The sequence below is a fragment of the Balaenoptera acutorostrata genome, chromosome 1 (genome assembly GCF_949987535.1).
Source record: "Balaenoptera acutorostrata chromosome 1, mBalAcu1.1, whole genome shotgun sequence".
NCBI classification, from domain to species: Eukaryota; Metazoa; Chordata; class Mammalia; order Artiodactyla; family Balaenopteridae; genus Balaenoptera; species Balaenoptera acutorostrata.
In genome coordinates, this window is record NC_080064.1 from 166,468,204 (window position 1) to 166,480,855 (window position 12,652).

The 12,652-nt window shown below is 41.8% G+C and overlaps 1 protein-coding gene across 1 annotated transcript; it reads left to right on the top strand.

Annotated features, from left to right (window-relative positions):
* Positions 1-2,877: 2,877 nt before the first annotated feature.
* On the top strand, positions 2,878-11,055 carry LOC103000311 (histone H3.3A). Its single transcript, XM_007167199.2, has 4 exons — positions 2,878-3,000; positions 4,533-4,683; positions 5,865-6,018; positions 10,393-11,055. The coding sequence occupies exons 2-4, from the start codon at positions 4,556-4,558 to the stop codon at positions 10,519-10,521; spliced, it is 411 nt and encodes a 136-aa protein (XP_007167261.1). The 5' UTR covers positions 2,878-3,000; positions 4,533-4,555; the 3' UTR covers positions 10,522-11,055.
* The last annotated feature ends 1,597 nt before the right edge of the window (positions 11,056-12,652 follow it).

Here is a 12,652-nt window from a genome sequence, read left to right on the forward strand (position 1 = left end):
ACAAGCAAGTAAACAAATATGACAGATTTAAATCAATGTGATAAAGAGGAAGGGTGATGTGATAAAGTGTGCATGGGTACTGCAACTGAGTGGCCAGAAGCAACAGCTCCTTGAGGCAGTAATCTTTGCACTGGACTGACTCACGAGCTAAACAGATATCAACAGTGGTGCTTTTAAAGTCCTTTCCATTCTACTTTTTAAACTTTTACTCATAAACAAATCTGAATTAGTGACCATAAGCTTTCTACTCTAGGGAAAATGTTTTAACTTAAAAGCTTTTGCTCCCCTCCTCTCCACTGGTTTTTTTTTTTTTTCTCTCTCTTTTTTTTTTTTAATTCATTTGGCTGCACTGGGTCTTAGTTGCAGCATGCAGGATCTTTAGTTGCAGCATGCGGGATCTAGTTCCCTGACCAGGGATCGAACCCTGGCCCCCTACATTGGGAGCATGGAGCCTTAACCACTGGACCACCAGGGAAGTCCCTCCATTGTTTTTTAAACTCCAAATTTTGAAGCCATTATTAGCCCAAGAGTTCTAGAAGTAGAGCCAATTCAGGACTGACCCTGGTACCCCCTTTAGAATTCCTTTTTGCCCTGACAGCTTTCCTTCCCCCATCATCTGACTTTAAAGTCCTCTTCTCCCCTCAGCTACAGTTTTTGCCACTCTTAGGACTCCAAAGGACCTCTTTCCTTCCCTCTTCCAAGTGCTACTTCCCTGTGCAAAGCAATGCTTCCAGAGATCATAAGCCCCATGAGGGCTTGTGTTGTTCACCGCTGTCTTCCAGCACCCAGAACAGTGCCAAGCACAGTTAGCACCCAATAAACATTCAGTGAAAAAACTTCCAGAAGCCACTAGGTAGGTAACCAGGCACCTACCTAGGTGCTAAACGTACTTGATCCTACAACTAGAAAAAACTTGTGGCCTATCTTCACACAGATAAATATCACTCCTGTTTTACAGATGGACAGCTGAGTAGGTTCAGATAATCCAAGATCAGAACTATTTCACCTAAAATAGTCTTTCCTGTTCTTAGAAATATTTTGAAGACAAAAAATAGAAGCTATGGAAAAATCTAGCATATAAAGAGAACGTTACCAGTGTCATTGAATATTTCTTGAAGATATGATGAATTTAATTGATATATAACAGCCTTCCTGGAAAACTCCTGGAAAAAAACCCAACAAATATTTTGGTTTCCTCAAAACAAAACAAAAAACAAGCAAAGAAACCTCTTCTTGGCCCGAATTATAGGAAGTCTTCGCTGGCAGCTCAGCCTAAGCTTTTTTGCATACGTGCTTTTAAGACAGGCTTGCAGATTGCAGGTATTCTGCAGAGCAACCACAGACACTTAACATTCATTAAATAATAATGAAACAGGAGGCCTGGATTTTTTTTGGTTTCTCCTGGGTCTGTTCATCACTCAAGTGTCCTTGGACAAATCTATTCCCTCTCTCATATCTGATTTCCATATATCCGTTTCAGGATAATCTCTCATATCTGATTTCCATATATCCGTTTCAGGATAATGTTTATGACTAAGATGCTTTATAAGATCTTCAGACTACCAATAGTAGTTATGCCCTCCATCTATGAAATTTATCTCCTTCACTATCCTATGGGATGTCTTCATGACACTTCTATTGAAAACCTTCACACATAGTTGCGAGTGCTGTCAAAACCATCTAGGGACGGTACAGATATTCTAAGGCCAATGAGCTGACAACGTGGATGACTTGAACCTGAAGTCTGTTTCCTATGCTACTGAGAATTGGAAAATGGATAAATGTGATAATCCCCAAACCACGTTTTCCTTATTTCTGCCGTTTTCCGCCGCATCTAAACTATGCAGAAGCTGCTGACAACACTTGACTATCCAGTATTTGGCAATTCTACCGAATACTGAAAAGGTTAAAAAGCCTAACTTGCTAGTAGGACAAGCTGCCAGGACTGGTAGTCAGGCTCCGGTGCAGTTAGCTGTGTATTCCACACATTGTTTTAGAGGCTTACAAAATACAGCCATCTTGCATCAGGCATCCCGGCTCAGGAAGAAGGCGAGCCCCGTCCCCTCGGCCCTGGAGATGCCACCTGCGCGGGGCCGGGCGTCCTAGGTGGCAGAGCCCTTGCGGCCTGCCTACAGCCCGCACCGCGGGGCCCGCCACGGCCCGGGCCGGTGTGTTGAGTGACTAAAGTTGTCTACGGGCGGGCCGGCCGCACCTGGCCCGGAGAGAGAGCGTGAAGACTGCCGTCCGGCAGCCCTGCCAGCGGCTAGAGCAGCCCCATCCAAAAGTGGACGCGGGACGCTAGGCTGCTATTTGCAAGCTTCCTGTTGGGTAGTGTTTTCAACTGAGGTGCACCGACCCGGCTGGCGGTGCCCTCCTCCCCGCCCCCACGCCGCCCGGGGCGCCTCGGGGACGCGCGCCTGGGCCCGCGCCGGAGCGGAGCTCGCCCTCCCCGCCGCGGCCCGAGACGCCCGCAGGCCGGGCGTTCACCGACCGCACCTCCTCCCGCCCGCCCCTCCCCCCTCACTTCCCCCTCGGCGCCCCAAACCCGGGCTTCCCGAGTTCCAAGACGTGTGCGCACGGAGCAGGGTGGGAGTGCAGGGCCGGAGAGCCGGAGTTAAAACGGGGGCGGGCAGGCAGCCGTCTCGGCTCGAGCCGGCAGCCCTTCGGCGTGTCTTTTGTGTTTGTACACACACTGCGCGAGGCGGCCGGGAGGAGGGAGCGGACGGCGCGCGGGGGAGGGGCGAGCGCGCGCCAGCGAACGGGCGCGCGGGGGGAGGGGCGGAGGCGGGGCGCGAGCGAGGGGTGGGGGCGGGGCCGAGCCTTCCCTCCATTGTGTGTGATTGGTTGGCGCGCGGCGCGGGGGCGGGGCGGCGTGTGTTGGGGGATAGCCTCGGTGTCAGCCATCTTTCAATTGTGTTCGCTGCCGCCGCCGCGCCGCTGTCGCTCTCCGACGCCAGCGCCGCCTCTCGCTCGCTGAGCTCCAGCCGAAGGAGAAGGGGGGTAAGTTTCCCCATCTGCCCGCTTCCCCGGAACCGAGCCCCGCTTGCCGTCAACCCCGGGCCGGGCCCCGGCGGTGCGGTGAGGGGACCCACGGTCCCTCTGGCTTGGCCCACAAACTTTTTGGCCCAGAAACGGAGGTGAGGAGCGAGTTTCCCTCACCCCTCAGGCGGCGGCGGCTCCGGCGGCTCCCGAGTCTCTCGCCGCCTCAGCCCAACAGCAGCAACCGCCGCGTCGCCGAGCCTGCTCTCCCTCCCCGCGCCCCTGGCTCCTCTTTCTTCGGTGAAATCCCGCCCGCCGCCCCTTCCCGGGACCCCAGACCTTCACCACGACCCGCGCGGGCCTCTTAACTACCGTCCCCGGACCCCGGACCCCAGTTTTCGAGCGGGAAAAGGGTGGAAATCGCCGCTGCTTCCCACCCTGGGGTAACTCGCTTTTTGCTGCCTCCCCACAGTTGTTGCTAAGCTTCACCATCTTGTCTCTCTTCTCTGGTCACCGACCATATTTTTTCCCCCGTTTCTCTCTTCCCCATTTCAAAAAAGGAGGAAAATTTTTTAAAGAGAAACATTTTTTTCTCCTTTTTTAGAGAAGCGGAAACTTGATACATTTGAAATGCACAAAAAAACTTTTGCATTTTGGAGGGCGGCACGTGGCAGGGGATCGGGCTATTTTCGAGCGATTTGATGTTTTGTCTCTTTGGTAGGGAATCGGATACGTTTTGCGATTGTTTCCATTTTGTTCTGGTCTGGGAGCCGAGTTTGTGCCTGCGCGAGACGCTGGGAGCGAGGCGGGCAGGCTGGGGGACCCTGTGTCGAGGGGCCGGAGGAGGCGAAACCAAAAGTTTATGTGGTGCTTGGGGTGGACTGGTCGGCCGGTCTCGTGCGTTAATTAAAGCCTGGGTGCGGGGCACTTTTTTTTTAATTTCACTGCGAAGCTTCTGAGGACTGGACGCCAGGACGGTGCTTTGTAGAATGCTCGCTGGTGGTAGCTGTTGTTCCCCTCTTGTTTTTTGAGACGCCTTTTTGTCAACAGAACTGTAGAGATGCAAAAGCAGGAATGTTTTCAGATATTTACAGCAGTCTATCAACTGCCAGACGTAAAGGGGGGGGGGGCGGGGGGGTGACCAAAACCTTTCTTGCTGTAATTTGACTCGACCTTTCTGTGGTTTGTGGCTTCGTTCTTTTGACTTGTTAGTGGATCGAATATTTACAGACATTTCTAATTTCTACTTTAATTAAAGAAACTGAAGCGAAGGCTGTTAGGGGTCTTTTTGTTTTGCCGTTTATCGCTCAGATTTGGCATTTTTGAGAGATGATTGGTGTTAATGCTAACAATTTTCTAGTACTACAGTTTGTTTCAGGAAGTCATATTTGGGTGGTAGACGTAATCTGCACACTTTCAAATTATGTAATGTTACAGACATTATTTTTTTATACTGATCATAATTTCCAGATTGGGGGGGGCGGTGGTAGTGGCAGGAAAACTTGTATGTTTGGTAGTTGCATATGGTGATTTTTGTGTTTTGATGCCGGTAGGTAAGTAAGGAGGTCTCTATACCATGGCTCGTACAAAGCAGACTGCCCGCAAATCGACCGGTGGTAAAGCACCGAGGAAGCAACTGGCTACAAAAGCCGCTCGCAAGAGTGCGCCCTCTACTGGAGGGGTGAAGAAACCTCATCGTTACAGGTATTAAAACAGGAGGAGGGAAAAAATGGGACAAAGCCTATCTCCCGAAGCAGTATCTATATAACTTAATAAAAAGATGTATAATCATACTTTTTGCTTTAGAGAAACTGATAATTTTTCCTTTTGAATATTTACTAATACTTTAAAATATATATATATAATTTAGTGTTAGGTTTTATTGGGAACATGTTTAATTTTAAAGCCATAATCTTGCCCATAGCCCAAAGGAGAGGTTATATCACTAATAACATTAATGGGATAGGGTAACATTTTATTTAGCTGTTAGGTGTAATGTGTATTTTTTAAATAGTAAAGTGTTGTTTTTAAATACATTTTTGAAGATACTCTTTCTTTCGGTAATTTAATCAAGATTGGGGGTCATTTTGTTTTAGGTAAGTCCCTCATTTACTCGAATTGGTTTATTTCCTTCTGTTAGCACAGTTTTGAACTACCCTGAGCAGTGTTGTTAAGGGCATCTGCCATTAGAGGGCAGAAGTTGTCTGTATTTAGGTGTCCTCTGCAAATGATTTTACAGTTAGCCTAAAATAAAAGTGGAAGAAATAAGTCAGAATTGAGGTAAATTTCTTGCTTAAAATTAGTTTAAAAAAAAAGAAAGAAAGAAAACTTCCATATGGAAGATACACCATAAAAGAGTATTCACATTTAATCATTCATAAGGTGTGTGCAGTATTCAAAGGTATTCTGAGAAATCAGACTTAAATGCCATAAGTGTATTTTTTAAAGGAAACTCATTGGGTTGTGCTGGTAGGTCTTTTAGAAGAATTGGGGGTGCCAGTGGCAAGGAGGAGAGTGCTGCCAAATTGAGAAGAGTCTGAACAATTTTGACTTCTTTATTTGTGGCCTAGTACTTTCCCAAGTTGTAATTGTAACAAGTTAGTGATATATATGTTAAAGAGGAAGAAAATAAAGGGGACTTTGATTAAACCTCCTGCCAGGAATCTACTTTAATATCATGCTTTTTGCTTTAAAGGTATTGTGTTACTCTTAACAGACTTGAATATTCAGGTCATAAATTAATAGTGAAATTTGATACAGAAGCTGAAGAATAGTTGGGTGATTTATTTTTTGAAAAGTGACTGCGTCTTTTTAAAGCTGATGACCACTCTTTTATGTTTTTTATGTATTTGGTAACCATGTCTTTATTGTGTTTTGTTTTAAAGGCCTGGTACCGTGGCACTCCGTGAAATTAGACGTTATCAGAAATCCACTGAACTTCTGATTCGCAAACTTCCCTTCCAGCGTCTGGTGCGGGAAATTGCTCAGGACTTCAAAACAGATCTGCGCTTCCAGAGTGCAGCTATTGGTGCTTTGCAGGTAAAATGGCGGATGGGAAAAGCTCTAAGAGTTGGCCGTTACTGCTTTGTACCAAGAACAATTCTAAATCTTTGCATGTGCTTGTTAAATTTAATCATCACAAGCAGATGAGGTAGGTCTTATCTATTTCACTGTTAAGATGTCAGAAAGGTTAAGTTGCTCAAGGTCATACAAGCAGACATAGGATTTTAAAATTTTAGTCGTTGCAGTGTTTAAAGGGAAAAAGAACCTGGTTTGGCTTACAGTTGCTGCAGGACATCAGGAAGTCATGGGGCTAAAGGTCTGTATTGGTAATTAGTTTCAAACAGTGACTGATATAAAAGGAATGTTAGAATAAATGGCTTCCTGGACCTGAAGAGGCAGTTGCAAGTGGAGAGAACATAATATCTGGGATGGGAATAGGCAGCATAAAAGAATTGTGCATTGAGGGAAAAGAAGCATGAATGGTAGTTAGGATTAGGTTGACGATAAGGAGAAAAAGATACTAGGCTTGTAAAGAGAAATTGGAAGATTTGTAGTTTGCTAAAGGGGATTATGTATGGATTTCCACTTAAATGGGAAACATAGTGAATTTAATCTTAGCTCCAGTGTGTCAGAACTTTGAGAAGTACTGTTTTAGCTGTGGTTATGTATTTGAAATACTGGTGGTTTGTGCCAAGATTAAAACTTGAAATGCCCGCAAGTAAGATATTTGATTAGGTATGTGGGTATAATTAACATCAATCACTTGAGTAACCTATAATGTTAACGAGTTTGGCATTCGTTAGATCATTGTAACTCAAAGTATGGTAAGACTGCCACCTCCTTCAGAGCGTGGGGTTTGAGGTGATTAAAATTGCAGATTGCTAGGCACTTCCACAGACCTGAATCGGAATCTCTTTTGGGGGAGGGTCCAGAATCTACATACACTCCATTGGAGGATTTTTCAAGGCTGCTGTTGCCAAGCTTTTCCTTTATGTGTGAGGAAGATTTGATAGGTGGATTCTACCCTGAAGTGTAATTGGTTGAGCTGTTTCTATGGTTAGTCTGAACTTCATTTGATTGGTGAATTCCAGGAGTAGGCATCCATTAAATTCTCAATGAATTGAAATTACTGAAATTTCAAACTACTAAAATCTTCCAGTGCTGTTATTTAAAACCTTTATTTTCTGTTTTAATCATTGACTATCTTTAGATCCCATTTTGTTTATTACTACAATTGCTAATCACATTTGCCCCACTAATTTTAAATATAGCAATATTATTGATATTCTCAAGCATTGCTCTAAAGCTGCCAATTTTGTTTTGTAGTTACAGTTAGCAGGGCTATGCTTGAAGAACACACTATACTTGAAAGTCCAACATTGTTGAGCTTAAGTGTCAATGATAGAGCTTTGTAAATTGATTACTGAACAGTCTGAGTAAAAGACTATTGTCTTTTTAAAATTCGTGTGTAAACTTCCACGTTGCTGTTATTAAGGTGTGTGTTTTATATTTGTCAGTAAGTGTGGTTGTATTGGTTTTGAGCAAAATGTTCAGTTCTGCTGCCTGTAGTACTCTTGCATTAGGTAGCTCTTTATTGGAAGAGTAATCTTTGTTAGAAACTTTTTTTGTTTTGTGTTGCCTTTTTTATACATCAGTTCTCTTAAAGATACAGAGATGGAGAATTTGCTAATGGAAATAGGGCAATAGAAGAGAGCAGTTGAAATAGAATTCCAAAAGTCACTATTTTTGCCTTTAGAATTACACAGTTTACAACTTTTCTAATACAACTAAATGAGGAGGGGAAGTAGTCCAGTGAGGATGGGAGAGAATTTAGTCTAGGTTTGCCATAAATAATCAAGAATTAGCTAACTTGAAATTTAGCCTTTGCCCCTAATATCTGAGAGTTTGAACTAAGGTATCGTGTTAAAAATGGACATTGGTGGTTTGAAGTGGTGGAAGAGTCAGATATTGAATATACTCAAAATGTTGTAAATTAACATTTCCTTCCAGTTATAAGATATTTTTTCTTTTGCTGTTATCTCAAAATTACGTTCATTGGGCTATAAATTAATGTGTCAGTCTTTAATTCCCATCATAGCCTTAATGTTTAGGAGACTTTGGCACATTGGCAATAGAATTAGAAATATATGAGTCATGGTTAAATTCCCTATGAGTATTGACTCTTCTCCCAGAGCTGACCAGACACAACTTTATAAAACCTATAGCCAGGTTGTAAGATGGCAGTGAGAGGCCCAGCTGCCACATGCCACATTTGAGTAGTACTAGGGGAGCCAGTAGATCATTATTCCACTCTTAAATGGTCTCAGAATTGCAGGACCTGTTGGCTTGTCCATATAGCAGCTCATAGTGCTGTGTTTTGCAGAAGCCTTCTAGATTTGCATAATCCTGAGATACGCTGGGTGAAACAAAAAAGAAACTAGTTTCTTTCTTGAGGAACTTCAGTCCTAGTATCTGATGTGTGTTGTGAACCCGTAAGAGTAGGTAGGCTACAGTATGCTGTGTTTCCTAAATTTTTTACCCATTTCTAGAATATCCCAAGAATTAATCCCTGAACATTAAGGACTTTTGCTTTTAATATATTCTTTGGAATAGGTAAGATACACGGAACTAATTGCATAGAAAAGATGCAAATTTCGGGAATTCCCTCGTGGTCCAGCGGTTAGGACTCCGCGCTTTCACAGCTGAGGAGCCGCATTCAATCCCTGGTCAGGGAACTGTCCTGCAAGCCACATATCCCAGCCAAGAAGAAAAAAGAAAAGATGCAAATTTCAGTTAGGGTTAGAGATCTCTGTTAAGTAATTTAAGGTCATTAAAAGATGGCTAGTGTACAAGGCCAATGTGATTGCCAAGGAATTAGGAGTTCAAAGTTACCTGCACCTGGGAACCAGGGGCAAGAGGAGTGTTTGCTTTCTCCTTCATGGAATAATCTTGAGTTAGTCCATAAAGGGTAGGTAAATAAGACTTAGCTCTTGATAACAAATGCTGCAGAAAGACATGTAGGGGATAGTAAACTTTGGGTGAAACAGATTTTTATAGAAGAGAGAGATTAGGCTAAAAAGGATGAAGATATAAATGTAGGAAATAATTTTTTTTATAAGATGGAATAACGTAAACCATTTGAATTAATTGTTACTGTGTTAGTGCTTTTAAAAGCAGAATCTCGAGTTTTATTGGCAAAGTCAAAATGTTTGTAAAAAGCAAATCTGGTTCTTCCCATCTCTGTATCTTGTGTGTTATGTAGTATTTTGGGGCTTGAATTGCTCAAGTATTCTGTGTATTTCTCTTTTAGTTTTATTACCTAAAGTTTCCAAAATGGAAATAATTTTTTTAATTAGGACAAAAATAGCAATTACAAAAATCTGGTTTTTTCCCCTAAATATATCTCGAACAGAGAAATAACTTGCTTATATAGAAGCCAAATAATGTCTTTCATTTAGTGTGTTCCTAATCCACTAAAACAGTTGGACTGATGACTGGACTGGTAAAACAGTAGGTACATTTCAAAATGAGTAAGCAGATGTTTTAACCTAGACTGAAGGATTCTTCAGCTTTTCAGACAGCTGTAAGATGTACTAACAATTTAAGAGTTAATTATAAGTAGAAGCTCCCCTTTTTTCCTCTTTACATGCCAAGTGTTGGTGAATGATTCATGTAGCTACCAGTTTTTGAGTGAAAGTAGGGATAAGAAGATGCCTTCAGAAAAGTCTTAGAGTATAATGAGAAAAACCAGAGGGATCAATGTTAATGCTGGGAGGTAGCAAAAATGCCATTACAGATAGGGGTGCATAGAGGAAGGTACAGTTAGTGGGGGACATGGGGGCATATCTCGGCAAAATAGGTCAATGTATGTGAGTAAGACACAAATCTGGTGTGTTCTGGGACCCAACAGCACTCTAGTGGTGAAACTGAGGTGTTAAAGGAAAGGTAGATGAGGACCATGATGGAAACCAGTGGTCAAACAGGTATAATGAAGTGTGAGTAAGATCAGAAAAAGGAGGACACAGCAGGGTAGGAGAGTATATTACTTTGGATTGGATACATGATTCCATTTATCTTTGTGAGGATGAGAATGAATGTTAGAATTTAAGTTGGATTTTTTGCTTTACTCAAGACACATTTCAGTTTACTAAAAATCACATATAACATTTAAAAAATTAAACTTTTTTAGTAGTGAAATTATTTGACTTGTATTATTTGATAAAGACTTGAGTTTTCACTTTCATAAGCTGCCTTTCAGCCTAGTCGCACAGGTTTTAAAATGTAAGCATTTGGTAAAATAGTCAACATCTTCTGAAGTAGGTTTTTTAAGGGCTCAAAAACCTCATCTTTTTAACTGATACAGATGTAACTTAACTATTGCTAATATTTTTTTCTTTATTCCTGTTGTAGGAGGCAAGTGAGGCCTATCTGGTTGGCCTTTTTGAAGACACCAACCTGTGTGCTATCCATGCCAAACGTGTAACAATTATGCCAAAAGACATCCAGCTAGCACGCCGCATACGTGGAGAACGTGCTTAAGAATCCACTATGATGGGAAACATTTCATTCTTTAAAAAAAAAAAAAAAAAAAAAAAAATTCTCTTCCTGTTATTGGTAGTTCTGAACGTTAGATTTTTTTTTTTTTTTCCCGTGGGGTCAAAAGGTACCTAAGTATATGATTGCAGGTGGAAAAATGGGGGACAGAAATCAGGTATTGGCAGTTTTCCCATTTTCATTTGTGTGTGAATTTTTAATATAAATGCGGGGACATAAAGCATTAATGCAAGTCAAAATGTTTCAGTGAACAAATTTCAGCAGTTCAACTTTATAACAATTATAAATAAACCTGTTAAATTTTTCTGGACAATGCCAGCATTTGGATTTTTTTAAAACAAGTAAATTTCTTATTGACTGCAACTAAATGGTGTTTGTAGCATTTTTATCATACAGTAGATTCCATCCATTCACTATACTTTTCTAACTGAGTTGTCCTATATGCAAGTACATGTTTTTAATGTTGTCTGTCTTCTGTGCTGTTCCTGTAAGTTTGCTATTAAAATACATTAAACTATACCTGCTTTTGGTCTTTACTATCAGCCTTGTCTGTACAATTAACTTACTTGAAATTTCCATATTCAGAATAATTTTAGTATCAAGTGTTTTGTCACTTTTTATCTGATACTGTTGAGAGAGGAGGAAAGTATAAGCTTTGTATGGGAAGGAAACTGGAGCTACTGGCTTTCCTCCAAATTTTTAAAAATTTGAAGATGGTATATCTATTTTCCAAAACCAGAGTTTGACTATGGATATGTGTACTTTTAACCAGCAATTCCCAAACCTAGCTGGCCAGCAGAATCACATGAAAATAGTTAAATCTGTATAAGTAGTGAAAGTACATTTATAAACATAATCTGTTATTAAACTTTGAATATTTAATGGTAATTTAACTGCAAATGTAACAGTCTTCAGCTCAAAAATTAGTGCATCAGAAAGCTGGCTATTTTAAGATATTGTATATTAACCCTGAAGTTATTAATCAAGCACCTATAGTTCATTCTTAGCACTGTGTTTTATTTAGCATTGGGGTGATTAATGTGAAAAGAGGATGGTGAACCTTTTTAAGACTTACAACATCTCTTATTAGAGAAATGCAAATCAAAACTACAATGAGGTATCATCTCACACCAGTCAGAATGGCCATCGTTAAAAAATTGTCTACAAACAATAAACGCTGGAGAGGGTGTGGAGAAAAGGGAACCCTCTTGCACTGTTGGTGGGAATGTAAATTGATACAGCCACTATGGAGAACACTGTGGAGGTGCCTTAAAAAAACTAAAAGTAGAACTACCATACGACCCAGCAATCCCACTACTGGGCATATACCCTGAGAAAACCATAATTCAAAAAAGAGTCATGTACCACAATGTTCACTGCAGCACTATTTACAATAGCCGGGTCATGGAAGCAACCTAAATGCCTATCGACAGACGAATGGGTAAAGAAGATGTACATATGTACAACAGAATATTACGCAGCCTAAAAAGGAACAAAATTGAGTCATTTGCTGAGACATGGACGGACCTAGAGACTGTCATACAGAGTAAGTCAGGAAGAGGAAAACAAATCGTATATTAATGCATATATGTGGAATCTAGAAAAATGGTACAGATGAACTGGTTTGCAAGGTAGAAATAGAAACAGATGTAGAGAACAAACGTATGGACACCAAGGGGGGAAAGCAGGGGGGGAGGGGGTGGTGGTGTGATGAATGGGAGATTGGGATTGACATATATACACTAATAGGTATAAAATAGATAACTAACAAGAACCTGCTGTGTAAAAGATAAAATTTAAAACAAGGGGCTTCCCTGGTGGCGCAGTGGCTAAGAATCCACCTGATTGGGACACGGGTTTGAGCCCTGGTTGGGGAAGATCCCACATGCTGCGGAGCACCAAAGCCTGTGCGCCACAACAACTAAGCCTGCGTTCTAGAGCCTGTGTGCCTAGAGCCCGTGCTCCACAAGAGAAGCCGCTGCAATGAGAAGCCTGCACACCGCAACAAAGAGTAGTCTGTGCTGCAACTAGAGAAAAGCCCGCGCACAGCAATGAAGACCCAGTGCAGCCAAAATTAATTAATTTTTAAAGAGTTCAAAACAAAAACAGACACATG

Coding starts and splice junctions, on each gene's coding strand:
- LOC103000311 (XM_007167199.2), top strand. CDS start 4,556: ATGGCTCGTACAAAGCAGACTGCCCGCAAATCGACCGGTGGTAAAGCA. Junction 4,684..5,864: donor AAGAAACCTCATCGTTACAG/GTATTAAAACAG, acceptor TTTGTTTTAAAG/GCCTGGTACCGTGGCACTCC. Junction 6,019..10,392: donor CAGCTATTGGTGCTTTGCAG/GTAAAATGGCGG, acceptor TTCCTGTTGTAG/GAGGCAAGTGAGGCCTATCT.